The 22,293-nt window shown below is 39.1% G+C and overlaps 1 protein-coding gene across 1 annotated transcript in view; it reads left to right on the top strand.

Moving 5' to 3' along the window:
* Nucleotides 1–7,121: 7,121 nt before the first annotated feature.
* EPHA6 (EPH receptor A6) overlaps nt 7,122–22,293 on the top strand; it is a 1,136,602-nt gene continuing 1,121,430 nt past the window's right edge. Inside the window, 2 exon segments of the mRNA XM_075543438.1 lie at nt 7,122–7,362; nt 7,365–7,505. Of these exon segments, the coding sequence (XP_075399553.1) occupies nt 7,122–7,362; nt 7,365–7,505 (382 nt within the window).

Here is a 22,293-nt window from a genome sequence, read left to right as displayed (position 1 = left end):
AGAGCACACTGGAGCAGATGGAGGGTGAATAGGAGACAGTGGAGCACATCCAGGCCCACCAGGCCTAGAGGACAATGACCCCAATTAGAGCAGCCAGTCCACAGAGAGTACCACATGGCCGGCCCCACTAAGAGACATGACACCACTCACTGACCCATGGCCCTGAGGGGACAGCACCAGAGACACAGTGTGGGAATTGCACCTGACCTGATCCCACCACACCGAGGCAAAGCACTGGGGGAGTGCAGCGGAGCAGCAAGTTCTGGAATGGAGCGGCAAGGTCCCCAGGGAATGCTGAAAGTGGACTTTGGGGCCAGGGCGTGGTGCCCCAACAGACTGGACTGGAGAACACTCCTAAAGGCCAATAAACGATCCTTGAACTAACTACAAGCTTTTCTTTCTTGTTGTGTTTTGTTTTGTTCTTTGTCAGTGGTTTGTTGTTGTTTAGTTGTATATTGTTGCTTGGTCTTTCTCTGTCTTGTTTTTGTGCATGTTATTATCTCCGCAGGTCTTTCTAAATAAGATAGGCTGGATGAAAAATCTGGAGGAGGAAACAATGGGACCAACAGTTCCGGGGACATGGGATAGGGGGGAGGTGGGGGAAAGGAAGTGGTGTTAACAAACCCAGGGACAAGGGAACACCAAGTGATCCAAATTGGTGGTGAGGTGGGTGTGGGAGGCCTGGTAGGGCATTATCAAGGGTAATGTAACCAAGGGAGGTGTCGGCCAGGGCAAGATATGACAAAATAATAATTTATAAATTATCAAGGGCTCATGAGGGAGGGGAGAAAGAGGAGGGAGGGAAAAAAATAAGGACCTTTTGCTAGGGGCTTAAGTGGACAGCAAATGTTTCTAGAATGATGAGGGCAGTGAATGTACAGATATGCTTTACACAATTGATGTATGCATGGATTGTGATAAGAGTTGCATGAGCCCCTAATACAATGATAAAAAAACACAACAATTTATATTAAAAAATAGTACCAGTCTCTGTTTAGGTAGTGTTTGTATGTTCTTTTAACCCATTAATTTTAAAATGAATTTTCCCCTATAAAATAGCAAAGATATTTTTACCCAATTCCAAATATAAGAAAACTCAGTGTACCTCTAACACTATGGAATGAACAGCATTTAGCACTGAAACATTAGAGGTGTCTAACGTGGGCTCTATTTCTAGGAGTTAGTTCCCAGAGCAGCAAATGATCATTTCCATAATTCAGCATAGGAATAATGTGCTCAGAATAAATATTGTTTATATGTTATGATATAAAAATTAGTGAGCATAACAAAACAGGGGAAAGTAGTTTATTTTTACAATTGAGATGCTTAAGTATTGCAGTATCTTTTATGTAAATATTTAATAAAGTGGCGAATTTGAACAAAAGATTAAGCACCATGATTATTTACACAATCGTTATTTATTAAACATTTTTATGAATTTAAAGAAAACAAACCTCTCTTCCATTTGAAAACTTCTCAGCGTCCTTAGGAACAACCGTAGGGTATGTGTGTATTGAAGGCCGGCAAGGATACGAAGTCCCATACATTGTTAACTGATAATCATGTCATAGAGGATTTATTTTCAATCTTCTCATATGATATTAAAAATGTTAATATTTCATGTAAAATTTACTTTTGCTTTTCCATGAAGCAGGGCAGATTGCAATCAGTGTATGTAAAATATAAGGTACGATAAGGTCCATTTTCACTAGACTTCTAATTTGAATAAGAGGCCTGTGTGGTGCAATGTATTAAATATGGGGCTGCAAACAAAAGATTGGCAGTTCGACCGCATTGCTCTGTGGGAGACGGATGAAGCTATGTTTCCCATGAAGATGTACAGCCTGGGGAACCCTTTGCAGCACCTCTATTCCTTCCTACAGAGTCACAGTGAGGGTGTATTAGATGGGGATATTCAGAAACTCTAATTGAAACTATGGACAATATTGCTGTGATCCATTATCTTATTTGTTATAATCAGATATAATGCAGAAAGATCTTATTTTAAAGGTACCTTTACTTCTATTATCCCTGTTTAACATTTAAAATATGGTCTTAAACGATATTTATAAAAATTCACTGAAAACAGGTGATTTTGACACATGACTATTCTGGGGCATGAAAGTGAAACTGAAAAACATACACTAGTAACGCTGAAATAAACTGAAATCTAGCATTACAATATAATTCGCAACGTAAGTTAGGTAAAATTGCTTTTTTGTTAGTGCCTTATGCTAGCTACATGTTATGAATTTGAAAATGCATATTAGTTGAAGATGCATCTTCGTTGACAATCGTTCCATTGTTAGTTTGCTGTGTATAACCTTTAGTATTACACTAAATGTTAGTAAACGTTCACACCGTGGCATTCAGAGTATCTGAGCTTAGCTTAGGGAAAAGCAGGACGTCTGGAGAGGCCTGCCTTACAGAGGGAGGGTAAGCTTTCTCCACCATGCTACCTCATTCTTCCCCTAGAACAAGGATTTGGATCTCCATTATGAGATCGCTCACACAATGTGTATTGGGATAAACCATGTGTTGCACCTTTCGCTGTAATACAAATATCTGAAAGGTATCAACTAAATCCAAATCATCTTGTCACGTTCCTCCTAAGACTCAGCACAAAGCCGCAGGGTTTACTTGACAAATGGTAACTGAAATACAAAAATGCCATTGAGACCGTTTTCTCTAAGTTATTCACACACATAAATGCAAACCTATATGCCAGGCCATCTATGTAACATAGATTATGCATATATATTTACTACAAAATACTTTATAACGCAGAAACAAAATATAATATTCTTAGTTAAATGACATCAACCTTTTCTCTCTGATTACTTATTTTCTAAATTCTTATGGCTTTAACTTAACTTATTTTCATGTATATGTGTGGTTTTTGCTTTTAATATTTGGATACTAAAATAATGCATCAATATGTAACTGACATATTTTAAAACTGATGATATGACAGTAGCACCATTACTACCCATAGCATATCTCTGCATTTTGTATTTAAAATACAGACACAAACAAGTGTGTATTCAAAATACCAACATCATCCTTTAAGACCTGATATTTTCATATATTTGAGGATCAACACTCATTGTATTTATGTTGCTTCTTTCTTGACCTTAAAGAATGCAAATTACACTTCTAAATGGATCAAATGACTTTTCTACCGGAATAATATACTTAAGATTTTCTTGAAACTTGAAGCATGCTGAGTATTAAATGCTATAATCCTGTTTCCTGTTTGCCAAAGGAATTAATTACAGGTTAAGTCTCAACTTCTTTCATCATTTTAAAGAGAAAATAGTATTTGTGAAAATTATTTCTACTGTAAATAAAAACTTCGAGTAGTTTTCAGGTTCATATATTTTTATTTAATAAATATTAACTAGTTCTTACTGACTCATGACCATATATATCTTGAAGAACAATGGTATAAGTGAATATAAAAGAATACTAAACCACGTATTTCTAAGAAAAATGAGATACAAAGCTCGTCTGAATATGGGTATAATTCAAACAGACGAGTACAGATAAATCTATAAGAACATTGCATCTGGTTCACTGAGTGGCTTGTAATCTTGAAACTGTCACACGTCAGCAAATACATCAGCACTGCTAGAAAGTATAAGAAAGTACACTTCTGTTATGAACAGTGGCTTCTACCTCATATAAGATAAACATGATTGCATTTTGAGTAAGAAGTTCGCTTTTTAAAACAAACTATTTTTACTCATACAAAGTGGATTCCCATTAACTCTTCCCTGAGTGAAAGGCATCAAGAACACAGGTAGAGCACAATAACTATTTCAGCATGACTACGGTTATATACATGTGAGTGCATGTTTTATATATGGCACACACATATGTCTCCATACTTTTGCTACCATATTTTGAAAGTGAAAATCATGTCAAACCTATAGAATTTTACTATAGTTAGAAATCGTGATCATTTCAATTTCTCTTCTTTGCTGGGTCTCACTAAAAACATTAATTTCTAGATATTAAATAGACCGTGCTTACATATATCAAACCATATGATGCATGTGTTATTATTCTAATATAAAAAATCTATTATTTCCCTAGAAATCAGAAACAGAATATGACTATAACTATCTGACCAGAAATATTATATCATGACTGATTATGACCTCTTTAAAGCAATACACTGAATTGTATGCAAACTTAACTGTGGGCAGATAGATGGAGCAGTTTAACCTTCAAACTTCAAGCTACTGAATTTTGACGTAAACAACAGATTGTTTCATATGTTGCGGCATGATTTGCAAGTACCCTCCCTAGAATGAACCTTAGTCTGCTTTCCTTCCTTCCTTCCTTCCTTCCTTCCTTCCTTCCTTCCTTCCTTCCTTCCTTCCTTCCTTCCTTCCTTCTTGCCTCCTTCTCTCATTATCTTCTTTTATTAGATATAGTACTATCCAGTTGAATTTGAAATCAGGCTTACCCTGGGATCTCTTAATGCATTCTCCAAAAAGTAGCACTCAAGGAAAACTAACATCAGATATTAATTTTAAACTAATTTAAAATTGTTCCAATGTTAAGCATTATTTGAAATTCTCTTCCTTTTAGTGGTGTGCAGTTTAAAAATTCTCCCTGCAAGTCTGGCTAATTTAAAATATAGGAATTTTGGGGGGAAATTAACATAGTTTACATTTCTAAAATAACGATGCTATCTATACCTCATTTCAGTTGATAAGAATGTAATGTTTTTTATCTTAAAAGCGTCTTCTTAGAGCTGTGCTCTGAAATTTCAATGTCAACCTATGCACTTCTTCAGTGTAAGCAAACATAAAATAAAAATTTTATTTAAAAATCATTAAATGTGTACTGGCATTGTTTGGTAGTATGTGAAGAGAAAGATATTTTGAATCAAAGCTTAACATCAATGTAATGTATCACCAAATATCTATAGAAAGGTAGTTTATATAGACATCATGATCTAATAGCAATGCAATTGTGATCAGTCAGTATCAATCAGTAAGAGTGGCACAATGAGTTTTGAAATCAGAATTCCTTCCTTTAACAACACATAAAATCCATACGTCTTTTTTTAAGAAGGAATTTACATCCATTTAAATTGGCCTAGACACTTTTAAAGAGAGAGGGTGAAGCTCAGTGCTGAGAGAGCAAGGACAGTCACCAATCAGAAACCGTCCCTACATTCTAATGAATCATTGCATTTCCCTCTTTCTCTCCATGCGGCAGCATTTTTAAAATGGAGCATCTCTCCTTCCTTCTTCTTCACTCATCCTCAAGCCATTAGTTAATCCCCCTTTAACTGGAGTCTACAACGCGGTGCTGAAATGCATCAAATAGGAGGCACATTTCTCTGTCTAAATCCTTTAGGCATCAAACGCTGACCTTTCAATCCTTCATCTTCTTCTGTCCCTCCTCCTGCTGTTGTGTCACTCAACTCCCCTGCCCTCTGCCCACTTGAAAACTATCCACAACCCTCTAAAGCATGGCTGCTTTCTCTTTTGCCCACCACCATACACATAGTAGAATCTATCCGACTGGGTTGGATCGGGAGGGGCTTTTCAACCTCACTTGACTGTGACCATTTAAGTTCCTTCAAGAAAGGAAATCATGGAGGCCATGCATATAAATCTCCACCCCCACGATGTGATTTCCCTGGCGCCCCTCTAACAAACGCTTTAAGTTTAGTCTGAGAACTGTCTTGCTTCCCTGGGGTTCCTGGCCCCACTCGCTGCCTCCACCTGCTCGCAGAGCAGATATTTCTGTTGTCAGCTAACCCCCTCTAGCGCCCAGATGGCAGCAGCCAAGCCCGGGCTGCCAGGCTCCCAGAGCACCCGGCGGCTTGGCTGAGCTCCGCGGCGCTCGCCCCTAGTGCCCGGCCCTGTGACCCAGGGGTGACTGCGGGGCGAGAAGGGGAGGACCGCGCACTCCCGGACGCCGGCCCGTCCACAAGCAGTGTTGGCCAGGTGCTGGGTCTGAGCGCACAGGGTCCCGCCAAGCGCCACCGTTCCCGACGCTCCCGGGCGCTGGGAGGGAGTGGGTGACACGAGGAGCGGGTCACGCGGGGAGAACAGTCCCGTCCTGTGGCCGCGGTGAAGGTGGCCACGCGCCGTGCCGCTGGCCACCAGCTGCTCGGAGCGCGCGGCCCGACGCCACCCCGCCGCGGGAGCCCGAGGCCAGGGATTTCAGCGTCTCCTGCAGCCAAGATGCTCCTGACCTCCGCCGCGAGGTCACCGCCGCAGGGCGCGGCGAGCAACCCCTAGCAGCTCGGGTTCCGGGCCCCTCTAGTGGCCAGCCGCTTCGGAAGACTCTGTTGGGCGGTGGGCTCCTTCCGTTCGCTTTCTTGGGACTCCACACGGCGCAGACGGACACGGAGCCGACGCCTTGGACCGGTGGGCACGTTTCCTTGACCCGGGCAGAGGAGCGGTGGCTTGACCAACGCGCAGCCGGGGACGTGGCCCCAGGCTGGGGAGCGCTTGCCTCCGGCCCTCCCCGCCCGCGGTGGAGGACCTGCGGCCAAGTCCAGGCGGGAGGTCTCCGGAGTTCCCCAGTCTTGCACCGGCCGGCGCCGCGGCGGCGGGGACGCTGGGGACAAAGTGCTTGGGGGACTAGGTGCGGCCTCCGAGATGCCCGGAAACCGCCCGCCCCGGCCGGGGTGCAGCGCCGACGCAGCCGAGTAGGCTGTGCCCGCGGTGCCCGCTGCCGCTGCCTCGCCGCCGAGACGAGGGGCTGAGGGCGCAGCCCGGGCAGCTGTCCCCGCGAGCGGACGACCCCCCGCAAACGCCTCCTCGCCTGGGCTGTCCCCGCACCGGACGTTGGAAAGTTCCCGTGGCCCGCCGCACCTGTGCGCCCAAGCGGAGGCGCCCGGCTCCGGGCTCAGCCGGTGCCCACTCGGGTCCGGAGCGACGCCGGGGCATCGGGAGCCGCCCGCCCCACCTGGCCGTCCCTCCCCCCGCCCCGCGGAGTGGCGCCCGCCCCCGCCCCGCCCCTCCCCTCCCGTCCCCCTCCGGTCCCCTCCCCTCCCCTCCCGCAAACCACAGCCAGGGCTCGCTCCTGCGCGCGCGCTCTCCGGGGCCCGAGCGGGGAGTCCTCGCGCGAGCGGGACACGGTGGTGGATGCCATTCCGTTCGCCTCCAGCCGCCACCAGCTCCCCGGCGCCGCAGGCGGCGTTCTCCTCCGAGGCCGCTGCGCCGGCACCTGGGCAGCCTGGACCCTCGTGCCCTGCCCAAGGGGCCTCGCGCGGGGGGCGCCCCCGGACACCCCCTGCGGACCGGGTGGAGGAGGAAGCGGAGGAGGAGGAGGAAGAAGACCTGAACTCCCACGCCACCTAGGACACCTGGCTCCGCGGTACCCACTTCGCTTGAAGGGGCGGAGGAAAACCGCCTGGAGAACCACCATGGGGGGCTGCGAAGTCCAGGAATTTCTTTGGCAATTGGGGCTCTTCTTGCCCCTGCTGACTGCTTGGTCCGGCGAATGCAGTCACGTCTCTAACAACCAAGGTAAGAGACTGGGCGGAGGAGCGGGCGGTGGGGGAGGTGGGGGGGCGGCTAGTGACCTGGGGACCAGGGCACCGGTTGTTTCCTGCAGATAACTTAGTCTGGGGGTCTGCTACTCCTGGCTCACCCCCAGAAGGGAGTGAAGATGCCCCCCTTAGCCCAGAGTCTGGCTCCCCTCTCAGGACCGGTGACTCCACGAGCAGAGCAGTGGGTCTTCTACTCCCCAGTCTTTGCCAGGCGGCATGGGCATCAGCAGCATGGGTCTCCCCTCTGCTGGCTGCAATGCCAATGCCCCCTTGGTGCTGTCTCCGCAGGAGGTCAGGCTCCTTGGCACAGACTTAATAGAGACTTCTGAATCTTGGCAGGTGCTCAGAGCAAGGAAACACTAGCTTCTCCCACACACGTATGTGCAAGGCAGGTCGCCCCCACTGTACCCTGTGCCCACAAAGCAGCTTGCGGATGCCAGTTTCTCTTCTCCTGGTCTTCCCTCCAGGCCCGCTGTAGACTTGTTCTGCAGCACTTCCAGTTCCAGGTGCTCACAAGTCCCTACCTGTGGTTCCTCTTTCCTGAGGGCTGGGGTATAACAGCATAGATGTGAATTTCCAAGTTGTGAATATCCCATTCTAGACACAGATTCTTTTCTGGGCTTTGTGTTTCTGTGGGTTATGGGGTATAATCCCCATGCCGGACTCACTGCCATCGAGTTGATTCCTACTCATAGAAACCCTGTAAGAATAGAGTCGAACCGCCCCAGTGGGTTTCCCAGAATGTCAGTCCTTACAGGAGTTGTATAAAGCCTGGTCTTTCTACAGTAAGTGGTAAAGTGAAGAGGGATGTGAACCATTCTGAATATGACCTTTTATTTAAACCCATTGATGAAATTTTAGATTGGATTTCTGCTGTAGATAGGACAGGGTTTGCCAAAAGGAACACTTCCATATCCTAAATTCTCTTAGACTAGGTGCCGAACAACTGTAAAAGTTTTCCAGCAGGACCCTGGCTGGATGCTCCCACTGGCAGCACTCAGATGACCACAGCTGTAAACCTGCCATTGCACTTCTTCTTAAAGAATCCACACACAAATGGTTGTCATCAATTCTAATTACCATCTAACACATAATGTAGATGTTAAAGGGTCTAAGATTAATAGGTAGATTAAAATGGAACTCACATAAGAAGAGAATGTGCTTTTTTTATTTTTGGTCAGGGAGAAAACTGAAAGAGGAGGCAAATACAACAATGCATTCTTTAAAAAAATTTCTCTAGAAAGATATGTGACCATTTTATTTAACTTACAAATTATTCAGAATCAACATTCTGTTCTCATTTATAAAAGTGGTGCATTTACATGAATTTCTATTACTTTTTTCCACCTGCAGAATGCAGTCATGTATTCATATGTAAATGTAAATTTGGGAATATCATTTTCCTCATGTCTTTGAAAATGTATCACATTTAAAGTACCAGCTATAGTGACATATTCTCATATTCTCTTATGGTGGTGTATACCTTTGTACACCATTTCTCATCTGCTTCCAAAGGTTACAAGTATTATATATGAAAGGCTTACTTATTTGTTCTATCTGCGAAAATAGAAGATTGCTGAAAAATAATGAAAACTATTTACTTAGCACTCATTGCTTCACTGGGAGAGTAGAAAAAATATTTAGAAATTACAGAGTGAGATAATCATATTTTACCTCATGTTAGCATTGAGGTATATTAAAGAGACATATGCTTTGAGAGTCAAGCTTTACAGAAGTTTTTAACATTTATTTCTAAGCCAAAATTTCCTTAAATTAACACTTATTTGTCTGCTTCAGAAGGATAGCCTAATAGGCCCTGGGAATATTAACATAAGAAACGCAGAATTGTGAATTTCAAAATACTATTTCACCAGATCAGATGAAGTGCAATAATATGACCTTTTAAAATATTTATATTAAATTTAGGGGTACAGAGATGTTATTAGTTAGCCTCTAGCAGTGTTTTTAAAAAATATTTTAGTGACTTTCTTGTACTATTTGGAAACATTTTAACTCAAGTGTAGGCCAAATATATGTAATTTTGTGTTTTTATCAATTAGTTGAATTAGAGAGTATTACACAGTTTATACATCAGTTAAGTAGGATTCTATAGGTGGCTTACTAAAGCCTTTAATTTGCTTTTGTACTAATATACTAACATTACAGGCTATACATAAGAACATAATTGAATTAAATACAACCTGAAGGCTAAATTTTGAAAAGTTTCAAGAGTTATTCTGAAGAATATTGTAGAAAAGTATGATATGATTTTTTCATAAAACATCAATGAGTACTTACAACAGTGTATATAGCCTAAGGTCATAGTGATTAGACATTTTTCTCTGACAATACTCTTTCTTATATGGAGATAATTTTCACATACTGAAATCAACCCACTAATTAATGGTTAAAATTGAATCAACTTTCTCAATGTTACTCTTTTCAGCATTTGGGAAATACTTCATAACTGTTAGTTTCATATATTGAATTATAGGTAATAAGAATCAAAATATATCTTTTCAAATTAATATTCAAATATTGAATATTAAGGTATTTATGTACAATATAGAAAAGGTGAAATATAAAATATGAATTAGAATTCTACAGCTAAAATTTATATCAGGAATATGCATAATATTTATTTTCAAAGAGACTTCAATTTTCTGTTGATTTTTCATTTTTAAAGTTAATAGGCATGTGTGTTCTACGATAAAATTTCATGTGTGTTTTTTTAAGGAGATTAAATTTTATTTTTATGTAATTTGTTTTCTTGATTAAGGAAATTTACAAAATAAAAATGTGAATGTAATTATTGGTTGTTAGTCGTTAGGTTTGGCCAATAGGTTCCAACTTAGACCCCATGCACAACAGGGCAAAACACTGTCAGCCCTGCCTTCCACCAGGGTCTCAATTGTTGAGAGTCTTTCTCTGTTTTGCCGATCCTCGACTTTACCAAGCATGCTGTCCTTCTCCAGGGACTGGTCTCTTCTGACACCAGTCGAGAGTACCAGAGACAATGTCTTGCCAGCCAAGCTTCAGAGATGTAGTCTCTAAGATACATTGATTTATTCTCTTGGCAGTTCATGGGATATTCAGTATTCTTCACTAACGCCGCAGTTGAAATGCATCAACGTTTTTGTCTTTTTTTTTAACTTCTCGTCCAGATGTTCCATAGATAGGAGGCGATTAAAAGTACCATGGCCCTGGTCAGGTATGCCTTTGTATTCTCAAAGCGACATCTTTGATTTTTAGCACTTTAAAGAAATCTTTTGCAGCAGATATGTGCTATGTAATATATCGTTTGATTTCTTGACTGCTGCATCTATGGACTTTCATTAGAATGCTCTTTTTTACCAAAGCATATGAAATCTCTCAGAGCAGAAAAAAATAGCTTAAACCTCACAAGTCGCAGCATCCCTCAACATTTACCATAAAAAGCACAAAAGGACAAGAAGCAAATGCACTGCTATTGAATTGATTGGACTCATGTCAGTGACCCCATGAGGGCAGGAAACCTCTCTCCCCCTTGGAGCGCTGACGGATCTGAATTGCTGACCTTGTGGTTAGCAGCCCAACTGATACTCAGTATGCCACCAGGATACCTTGATTACTATACTTATTAAAAAAAGAAAATCAAAACAAGCAAACAAACAAACAAAAACCAAATCCTTGCTGTGAAAAGACTCCCAACTCATAATGACCCCATAGGATGGTGTAGAACTGTCCCACAGGGTTTCCTGGCCCGTTATGTTTGTCCTCTTCGCAGGACTAAGACAGTAACCTCCTTCTTCTGCAGAGCATTTGGAAGGTTGGAAACACTGCCCTTTCAGTTAGCGGCTGACAGCTTTCCCCACGACATCACCCCGGGTGCATAGTTTCTTAAACTAACAAAAATCAAGAAGAAAACAAACACAATAAAACCTCAATTCTGTCAAATTGATTTCCACCCAGAGTGACTCTCTAAGACAGGGCACAACAGCCCTGTAGGTTTTCCAGTGCTGTAAAATTTCTGGAAGCAAACTACCACATTAGGCTATACAGATTTTTAACTGAAAAATATTTTTCTTCTCAAAATGTATAACCTTTATTCCTTTACTGGCCACTTAGCTGACCACAAAATGCAGTCTAACTTAATAGATCAATTACATTGGTTGCTAGCCATTCGGGATCCCTTCCTTTAAAGATTATTTTATTTTCATGCATCACTTTTTATATCATAAAAGAGTTTACTCATTTCTTAGGGTGTGCCTTATGCTTCTGAAGATAATCAAAAGGATGGGCAAGTATATCGTTTAGATACATGACTTTAGTGAGCTTATCTTCCTGACAATATTGGGCCATTATTTTTTCAGGCAATTTATAGCAAAACAAGCAATGTAGTGGTTGGTTCATTACAGTTATTAATTTGAATGAATTAGCTAGAAGATTTATTGGGCGTAATGGAAAATAAAAGTGAATATTATACTCAGGGAGGAAATATCTTCTTTAAAACAGCAACAGCAACAGAAAAAAACCGGCCTAAAATGAATTGAACTACCATCAATTTGGCCGATACATTTTAAGTTTGGATAGTGTTCCTATAGTTTCAGACATGGCGAAATTATAAAACTTTCAGAATGCTCACAACTGAACTTTAAATAGTGAGCTTATTTTTTTTATTTCTAAAATAAAACTAGGTGAGTTATAAAGACTTTTTCAGAAAGCTGCCACTGGCCTGTTGTGCTGTCGTGGCTTGTGTGTTGCCTGATGTTGGAAACTATGCCTTTAGTACTTCATATAGCAGTGGGGTCCAATGGATGGGCTTCAGTAGCGCTGGAGAATACAACAGACTTCAACGAGGCAGTCCGCTTTAGAGGGATGAGCCACTGAGCACGCGATGAATTTCAGGAGAACATTGTCTGATAGTCAGGTTCGAAGATGAGCCCTCGGGGAAGCATTCACAACACGGCTGGGGGAGAACGACCGCCTCTCCCTCGTTCAGCCCTAGGGACACAGATGGAGAAAAGCTCTTTGTGGAGCTGCCTTTTCCAATGGGCACAACTTTGAGAAACTGGATGGTGAAGGGAGAACACGAGATCAGGACTGGGGAAAGGCTCACTGATCGACTGTGTTGTACAGACCATGTGACCTTTGGCTGCCGAAAGCCAAGAGGAGTTGAAGCAGAGAATATGGCCATTCAGTATGCAACCTGGTTTCGTGTCTAAAATTTTAAGAATGTATTATTTTAGAAATAATAACTATGTGTTTTATAAAACACAAATATTTAATTTTTAAAAAGCGTATTGTCATTAATACCGCTACACCTCAACATAAAGAAACAAAAATCCTCGCCCCGGACAACTAAACAACATCATGATTAAAAAGAGAAAATATGGAAGTTATTCAGTATTTTATTTTATTTGGGTCCATGATCAGTACCTGTGAAAAGAGCAGTCAGGAAATCAAACAATGTGCTGTATTGGGAAAATTGGCTGCAAAAGATATTTTAAAAATATTACAGAGCAAAAATGGTCCTTGGGGGACTTCCATACACCTGACCCAATCGTGGCATCGTCAGCCCCTCGTGTGTCGGGGAAAGCTGAACACTGAGTGAAGAAGGCCAAAGGGAGCTGACGAACAGGCATTGCAATGTGGTGGCGGCGGAGGATTTGGAATGCACAAGATCAATCATCAAATGATGTAGTTTCCACTACACATTTTTCTATAAGGGATGTGGCTTAACTTATAGAACAAATATTAGAAAATATTAGAATATGCATCCTTTGAAATTCTTCACTGGTCACTGCCTCGTACGAGCTACGCGTGTACTACAAAGACATAGTGACTTTTTGTTTACCTCTATCAAAAGCCCCAAAGCACACGCACTCACACACATGCACGGGCCGAGGTGCAGACATCCATCCACTTCCTCCGAGCCTATGCCCATTTTGTCCTACAGGATGGTAGATTACTAGTTCACACTGTGTGTGAGCACGATCCATAGAAACATGTTAATGCATTGACTTGTTAACTCAACGTTTCTTGGAAATGTGAATGTAGTGACCAAATATATTCTGAAATTATGAAAATGAATTCATCTCTCCCAACCTACAATGTCAATTGTATGATTAAACTAAATGCATGCAGAGGGATTCAACTGCGTACAGTGTTTGGAACAACTTACACTTTTATTAGACTGGCATTATTTCTTTAATTAATGGAACATATATTACTTCTGGGTTTTGCCTTATTCGCTGTTATTTCACACTATTACGTTTAGATGCTGGAGTGAAAACACATGCTCTCTGATGTCATGGAACATGTTTTCTATTAGACTGACTGACAACATAAAATAAATAAAAGCGCTTCAAATTTGTTTGAGGAAATAGCAGAGGCACTGAAAATACGGAATAACAAGAAGTGTCCACTATTTTGTAGGGAGTATTTAGAAAAGGCCCTGAGTTTTGACCAGTAAGTAAAATGAACCAATTTACATTTCAACTTTCCAGTAGCTAGTAGGCAGAAATGATTGGAAGGTGCCATGAGCAGAATTATGAGTGTCTTGGAGTGTCTAGGGGACAAGGAATGGTAGCTTAGCATGGAGATGGGAGAACTGAGATTTCAGACATACTCAAGAGGTGCTGTTTGCGGTCCATCTTGTCTTACAGAGAAATAAATGTGGCCTGTTAAAAATTCGTATAGCATTTTAAGCAAACCTAAATAAAATTTCCATTAAACATAAAAAATCATCTTGTTACATAATGATTAACAAAGTATAAGAGCGATGGCTTAGAAAAAAAGGAAATAGCAAGATTGGAACGCCTCATATAAAATCAATCTTAATAGTGAAAATGCTGATTTTCAATGCACTATACATAATGTGCACTCGTTGCTTATATATAGGCGGTAAAAATTCATCTGTGAGTTTCTGACATGGTAACATTCCATAGACAGTGATTTTTTTTATCAGTGTGATGATGGCACAGAAAGGAAGGGTCTAAGGCAAGGCAGACATTCACTAGAAAGTCGTGAAAGTTTACTTCTTATTCATAAAAAGTGACACCTGGAGATTTGGTTTGTGTGCCAGTTTTATTTTTTGTCATTTGTGATGAAATTGTTGTTACTGAAAACAAAATAGTCTAAGTGATACTAGATTTTAAATAGTTTTTCCATTAGTTGTTCTCTCTACCTTGTGTCTAATCGATGAGAAAAAAAATAAATATGCACAAAGTTTTCAGAGAAATAAACTTTGAATATTTAAGACGTCTTATAATCTTGTGTTCATGGGTGATGTAAGAAGCAATTAAACTGTCAACTGGAAAACAGTAATTGCATACATTTAAGTTTTCCCCCTGATCGACTAATTGCTTATTACCTTTAATTGCCATGTAATATTGCTACAGGAATGTCTGGGGGTTTCAAAAGTTTGTGGAAAAATTACTTTTTCAATCCATTTCTCCATGGATTTTTTGAAGTCTGGTTGTATTTATTAAATTTATAGAAACATAAAAGGTGTAATTTAAGTAGTATCCATGTATATTTGCAGAATGTTTGACAATTTCATTTTCTAAAAGTTTAATGTAAATATTATCAACTATTTAAAGAACTATATTTGGTAAAAGTTTCTAAATATGTAATCCGGTAAAGAGTTTCCCGATCTGGAAGGGAATATTTTTCTTAAAATAAAGGTCTATAATCACATAGAGAATCTTTTGAAAATTATTTGTTGTGTGAAAATAAAATACACCAGTACTAATGATAAACCTTAATAATGCATAATATTCAGTTTATCAACCAATTAGAAATAGAATTTATTCATGAAATCATATCTCAAAGTTATCTGTTCTGAAACTCTAACTGCTTTCTTCATGTACCATATCATTCAGTAGTTAGGATTTATTTTTCATAATGTAAAGTGTTATGAAATTAGGAACTCCTAAAATAAATGAGATTGTGTAAGAGAGAAAAAAAGGAGCAAAAAAATATAGTATCTACATTTTTTGGTGCTTTATTTATAAAATCGTTTCTGAAGATTCTACTCATTATAATTTTATGGAAGAGTAGATGGTTTAATCCATTGCCTAAAGGAAAACATAAGCATTCTACAAAAATTCATGTGCACAGAAAATATTTCCCAGCCCTGATGGTGTTTCATACACTGATTTGTAACCTGAACTTTAGTTTGGAAGGAGGACGCCCTCTTCTTCATACTTGTATTCAAAACTACAATTCTATTGGAAGTTGCACATTTCCAGTTTCAAATATAGGCGAGCCTACATTGTAACTAAGTTTTTAAGTGAGCATTAGGAGGAAAGTGTGTTATTTTCGCTCTGTGTCCTGGAAGATGGTTCAGCTGCTTTCCCAGGATCTTGCTGAATCCTCCAGTGATGATCCGCACTTGGGAGAAATCACTGAAAACTTCTTGCTTTTACTTCTCTCTCATTCTATAACTTTCAGTGCAAAAGTAATACTGACCTCTTGATCCCAGGAAATACAAGAAAATGTATCTTCGAAATGGAGTATTCAGGAGGTTTTAACTTTTGCTGTTATGTTATTTGCTCCGATTAAATGTACCAAGACGTACATACTCACTGCTTCTGCATCATAACTTCTGACCACATATATTATGAATGCTATAGAATTGGTATTTATTTTAATAATATACTACTTAAGTAATAATTCACTGTCATTTTTCAGGTGATTGCATTCAGTTTGGGGTATAAGAGGATTGAAAATTGAGACATTCATTGATAGTATGGGGATAAAACATGTAGATTGAAGAAAAAGACATGCTTTTAACATAAAAATGAACCACAATTTAAAAGTATTATTTAGGAATTGCATCCCAGTGGTGGTCAGAGTTAAATATAGTTGAATCAAGGTAACAAAATAGTTTGAGTACTGATGACTAAGATATTTTGTACTAGTATGTATCACAAGTAGAAATAATCTATGGCAAATTGAACTGATGTTCCCAATTTAGTTGAATTGTATTTCCATATCCTCTTAATTTTTACTCTTAATATCATCTTGTACTTTGCTGTATGATGGTATTTTAATATTTCTAAGGATAATCGGAATTAAATATATAATTAGATAAATAAACTATGTAGAGGCCAATAAAACGACTCTAAGAATTAGAAAGACATTTGAAATTAATTTTTAATATTATAATGCAGTAACTAATTAGATTTAAAGATGATGAGATGAATGATAAATAGGTAAGAAAAATGTTGAATTATACCATTTAAAAAAATTAACCTATTTAGTTAAAGATATATATTTTCAACTCCAATAATACATATATATTTATCTGATTATCAAATAAAATTTATTGATATCTACCATGTCTCTTCACTTTAGATGATGCTCCCTAATCTCTACAGTTTAATTAGTGAAACTGTTTATATGTCAGTCTATTAAATATTAAATTACAACTAATGTTTATCTAATGGATCCTACAGCTATGTTTACATTTTTTATACTGTTTAATGTGGAACATTTTCCTTCCTTACCCTTCTGGATGGATATCAAGGACACTTAGATAACATTAATATTGTGAATGCAAACTAGAACAATTAGTAGCAAACACAATGGTGTAAAGGGAAATAGAGGAACTAACCAATAGGTAACAATGTTCAAAATCCTAAATGAATTTTATTTTCTAAGATAAAACCAATGCAGTAATTCACTTACTAGGAATCAGTGCTATACCTCAACAAGGAGACAATCTACAACTCCAGAAAGACGATCATAAGCAGCTGAGTGTACTAAGACTGTTACTGAGAAAAACCCAGTAATACCTTCGCTGCTTTATTTGTCCAGTTTAATGAAAAGATGTTAGTAAAAGGGTTTTATTTTTATCTAAAAAGAAACACACAATCTTGAGACATGTATATTATTGGTGGAGCTTGTTGTATAACAGTTTAAAAATAATTAGAAATGGACACATTCCAATTTAATTGTCTTTTATGACACTGCATTTGAGTAGAAGTCCTTATAGTAAAGTAATGTATTGTCTTATCTGCATTACAGTGCCTTCCTTTTACAGACTGAAAAACTATACCACACACATTAAAATAACAGCATATGAACTTCTGTAATACTTTGCTATTTATAACTTAAATTCTATATGTAGATGTGTTATTTTTAAAATTTTTAAAGAATATTATTCAGGAATGTAGAATTAGAATTTAAAATTTTATTTTAAAGATCCTAAAAATTTATTTAATTCCCTCGGTTTAGATTGAAACCAAGCTATATGTCTCCTCACACCCCCTCTGAAAATTCTACCAATTAAAAAAATTATCAACATGTTTCTCTTATAAAAATATTTCTTTAGTGTAACATATCTATAGTTATCTTTGGATTTTTTGTTACCATTTTCACTACTTATGTAAGCACTACAGTTATTACTCTGTGTGGTTTATTTAGATATATTTTCTAGAGTTCTCAATCTAGTTCAAAAATAGGTACATATTCGTCCAATTCCTGAATGGAATATATTGACACCTACTATGTCTCTTTACTGAATTGCTCCTAGGAAATGAAAAACAAAGGTCCTGGCTCCTCCCTCTGAGAGTTAAAAACTTAGCTAGTGAGACTATTTATATGTCAGTTAATAATTAAAATATTAATTTCCATATCAAAATAATATTTATTGAACTTTCCATACCATTGTTTGCATTCTTACGTTTTTGTTTCAAAAGATGAATAGATAAGAAGCCTCTTCTGAAGGATTTGTTAATTAATCGATGACAATGTTGAGAATAAATATTAATTCGCAATATTGGCCATCATCATATAGTTGTCATCACTTCCTTTGGCTACAGGAAATTCAATAAGAGCTGTGTGCTGACATTAAAGACAATATTATAAACACTGGAACTCTAAATCTGACAATTTAAGAGTTAGTAATTTAGCAAAGTTAAAATAAATGAAAATAATATAACATACTATAAACTACCTTTAATTATAGGAGGTAAATAAAAATTAATCTTAAAATTGTCCTGATTCACCATAATGAATTTATGAAAATGGTAATAAAGGTAAATACCTACTGCAGAAGCCTCGGTATGCTAAGTAACTTTGAATTAGTTATTTTAGCTATTGAGATTAGTAAAAAATACAAGGGAATAATGTGTTAGATTGACCATAACACCTTTTTAAAAATAATTTTATTGGGGAGGTCATACAATTCTTATCACAATCCATACATACATCCATTGTGTCAAGCACATTTATACACATGTTGCTATTGTCATTCTCAAAAGATTTGCTTTCTACTTGAACCCTTAATATCAAGTCCTCAGTTTCCCCCACCATCTCCCCTTCCCTCATGTACCTTTGATAATTTATAAATTATGATTATTTTGTCATATCTTACACTGTCTGACATCTCCCTCCACCCACTTTTCTGTTGTCCATCCCTCAGGAAAGAGGTTATATGCGGATGTTTGTAATCAGTTCCCCCTTTCTACCCCACCTTTCCCTCCAACCTCCAGGTATTGTCACTCTCACCACTGGTCCGGAAGGTACCATCTGTCCTGGATTCCCTGTATTTCCAGTTCCTATCTGTACCAGTGTACATACTCTGGTCTAGCCAGACTTGCAAGGTAGAATTGGGATCATGATGGGGGGGGGAGCATTTAGGAACTAGAGGCAAGTTGTATGTTTCATCATTGCTACCCTGCACCCTGACAGGCTCGTCTTCTCCCCGTGAGCTTCAGTAAGGGGGTGTCCAGTTGCCTACAGATGGGCTATGAGTCTCCACACTGCACTAACCCTCATTTACAATGATATGATTTTTTCTTGTTTTATGCTTGATACCTGGTTCCTTTGACACCTTGTGGTCACACGGGCTGGTGTGCTTCTTCATGTGGGCTTTGTTGCTTCTGAGCTAGATGGCCACTTGTTTATCTTCAAGCCTTTAAGACCTCAGACATTATATCTTTTGATAGCTGGGCACCATCAGCTTTCTTCCAACATTTGCTTATGCTCACATTTGTCTTCAGTGATCATATTGGGAAGGTGGGCACCCACTGATATGATTTTTTTGTTCTTTTATGTCTGATACCTGGTCCCTCATGGTCACGCAGGCTGGTGTGCTTCTTCCATGTGGTTTTTGATGCTTCTGAGCTAAGATGGTTGCTTGTTTACCTGCAAGCCTTTAAGACCCCAGACACTATCTCTCTTGATCGCCAGGCACCATCAGCTTTCTTCACCACATTTGCTTATGCACACTTTTGTCTTCAGTAATTGTGTTGGGAAGGTGTGCATCATGGAATGCTAATTTAATACAACAACGTGTTCTTGCATTAAGTAAGTACTTGAGTGTATGTACAATGTCCATCTGCTGCCTTAATATTAAAAGTATAAATATATGCATGTAGATCTATTTCCCCACCATCCTATATAAATATATTTACATATGTACATGTCTGTATTTAGATCTCTATAAATACCATTTGTCTCCTAGTCCTTTCCTCTATTTCCTTTTACTTTCCTCTTGTCCCAATATCAAGCTCAGCCTTCATTTGGGTTTCAGTAATTTCTCTGGGTTATATTGCCCTTGCTGAATCCCTACCAGGCCTCTCACGCCCTCCTTGCCACTAATTTTGGATCACTTGTTGCTGCCTTGTCCCTGGGTTGGTCAACACCACCTACTTACCCCTGCCTCCCCCTCTCCCACGTCCCCCAGGAACCATTGGTCCTGTTGTTTTCTCCTCCAGACTGTTCATCCAGCTTATCTAGATAGATCTGCAGGGATAATAATATGCACCAAAAAACAAGGCATAGCAAGACAAAGTTACAAAAAAGAACACAAAGATGACAACAAAAAAGAAAACCAATGACCCATAAAAGAATACATTAATTAAAAAAAGAAAAAAAATTAAAATTAAAAGAAAGAAAAACCTGTAAATAGATCAAGGTCTCAATGTCCTCCAGTCAAGTCTGATTGGGGTGCCACACTCTGGCTCCAGAGTCTATCCTTTGCACTAACTCGGGAGCTCCCTGCTCTGCTCCCCTCATTGCTCTGCTGGTTTTGCCTGTGTCGCGGGGTCAGTCTGGGCCTATTCCGACACTGAGCCTCATTGTTGTCCCCTGTAGAGCCATGGGTCAGCAAGGGACATCATGTCTAATAGTGGGATCAGCCATATGGTCCACTCTGTGCATTGGCTGTTCATTGCAGGGATATCGTCCACCAGGCTTGGTGGACCAGGAAGTGCTCCACTCTCTCTTCCTCCCCTTTCATTTGCTCCTGTGTGCTCTGAACAGTCATGTCCCTCCCCCCTAGCTGCAGCTTCAGGACCATCATCTAAAGTAAATTCTTCTGGGGGGAGAGGCAGTTGTGCAAGTAGCTGGTATGGGAACGGAGCCCTCAGGCCCCTCTACTGACTCCCCTCTCCAAGCCATCATGCTGCATTCACATCCTGGATCATCAGATTTAAGTCTGATCCCTCTTTCTCTGTGGAGACACAAATAATATCCTCCTCTTGGGTGGGTCAGTGCCCTATTCCCCTGTCACACATCTATTTTTATTTCCCCTTTCCTCCTTTTAAAATGATTTAACTTACTTTTCAAATATTTTCAGGGCTTATTTTAGCAAACTATTTCAACAGAAGTGACCTTAAAAATATGTTACAAAATCCAATATTTATTGTTTTGTTCATTGTTTATATTACCTTAATTGAAGAAGGACTGTACCTATATAGTTTTCCATTTTATATATTTTAAAATTAAGAAGTGTTCATAATAGTTTCTTACAATGTTAAATTTTTCTTTATTACAATTTCATTTTCCCTAATTTTACTAAATATTTTATTTTAACAGGGTTTCAAAAATTGAGAATTGTTAACATTCTTCCAATATTTATCTAAGAATCATATATAATACTTTTTGATGAAGTATATATTTTATATTTGATAAATAAACCACCAAATGCACAAAGGAATAGAAATTCTTGCCAGTGTGATATTTTTAAGTGGAGAAAAATCAATAGCAGATTAACCATGATTAGCTGTTGACATTTAAAATTGTACAGTGAGAATGTCAAAAGGTACTGAAAACTATCAATCTAGTTTTAAATTATAATAAGATTCTCTTACTAGAATATAGTAGCTCATGCTTTTCTTTTCCACAAGCTAATAATTTTAAAACTAATTAAAGATACACTGATGATAATTGATTTTAAATAACTGATTAATTGAAAAAATTACAAATTTCTCATAATCCTAAGGTTTTACATATATCTAGGTTTAGATATATCATTTTTAACATTACAATTATTATATCAGTAGTATTAGCATTTTTTCTAATATACTAAAACAATTATCTTTGTTGGTTATATAATTGCTAGCTTAATATGTTTTCCCCTCCATCATTAATTTAACAGTTCCAGGAGATGTCATAAAAGTCCTGATCATACAGTAAATTATGGCATCAAAGTCCTGCTCATACAGTAAACTATGTCATCAAAGTCCTGGTCATACAGTAGGCCATGTCATCAAAGTCCTGGTCATACAGTAAACTATGTCATCAAAGTCCTGGTCATACAGTAGGCCATGTCATCAAAGTCCTGGTCATATAGTAGGCCATGTCATCAAAGTCCGGGTCATACAGTAGGCCATGTCATCAAAGTCCTGGTCATACAGTAGGCCATGTCATCAAAGTCCGGGTTATACAGTAGGCCATGTCATCAAAGTCCGGGTCATACAGTAGGCTATATCATCAAAGTCCGGATCATACAGTAGGCTATGTCATCAAAGTCCTGGTCATACAGTAGG

This window comes from Tenrec ecaudatus, chromosome 2 (assembly GCF_050624435.1).
Source record: "Tenrec ecaudatus isolate mTenEca1 chromosome 2, mTenEca1.hap1, whole genome shotgun sequence".
Taxonomy (NCBI): Eukaryota; Metazoa; Chordata; class Mammalia; order Afrosoricida; family Tenrecidae; genus Tenrec; species Tenrec ecaudatus.
This window is presented reverse-complemented; position numbering and strand designations above follow the sequence as displayed.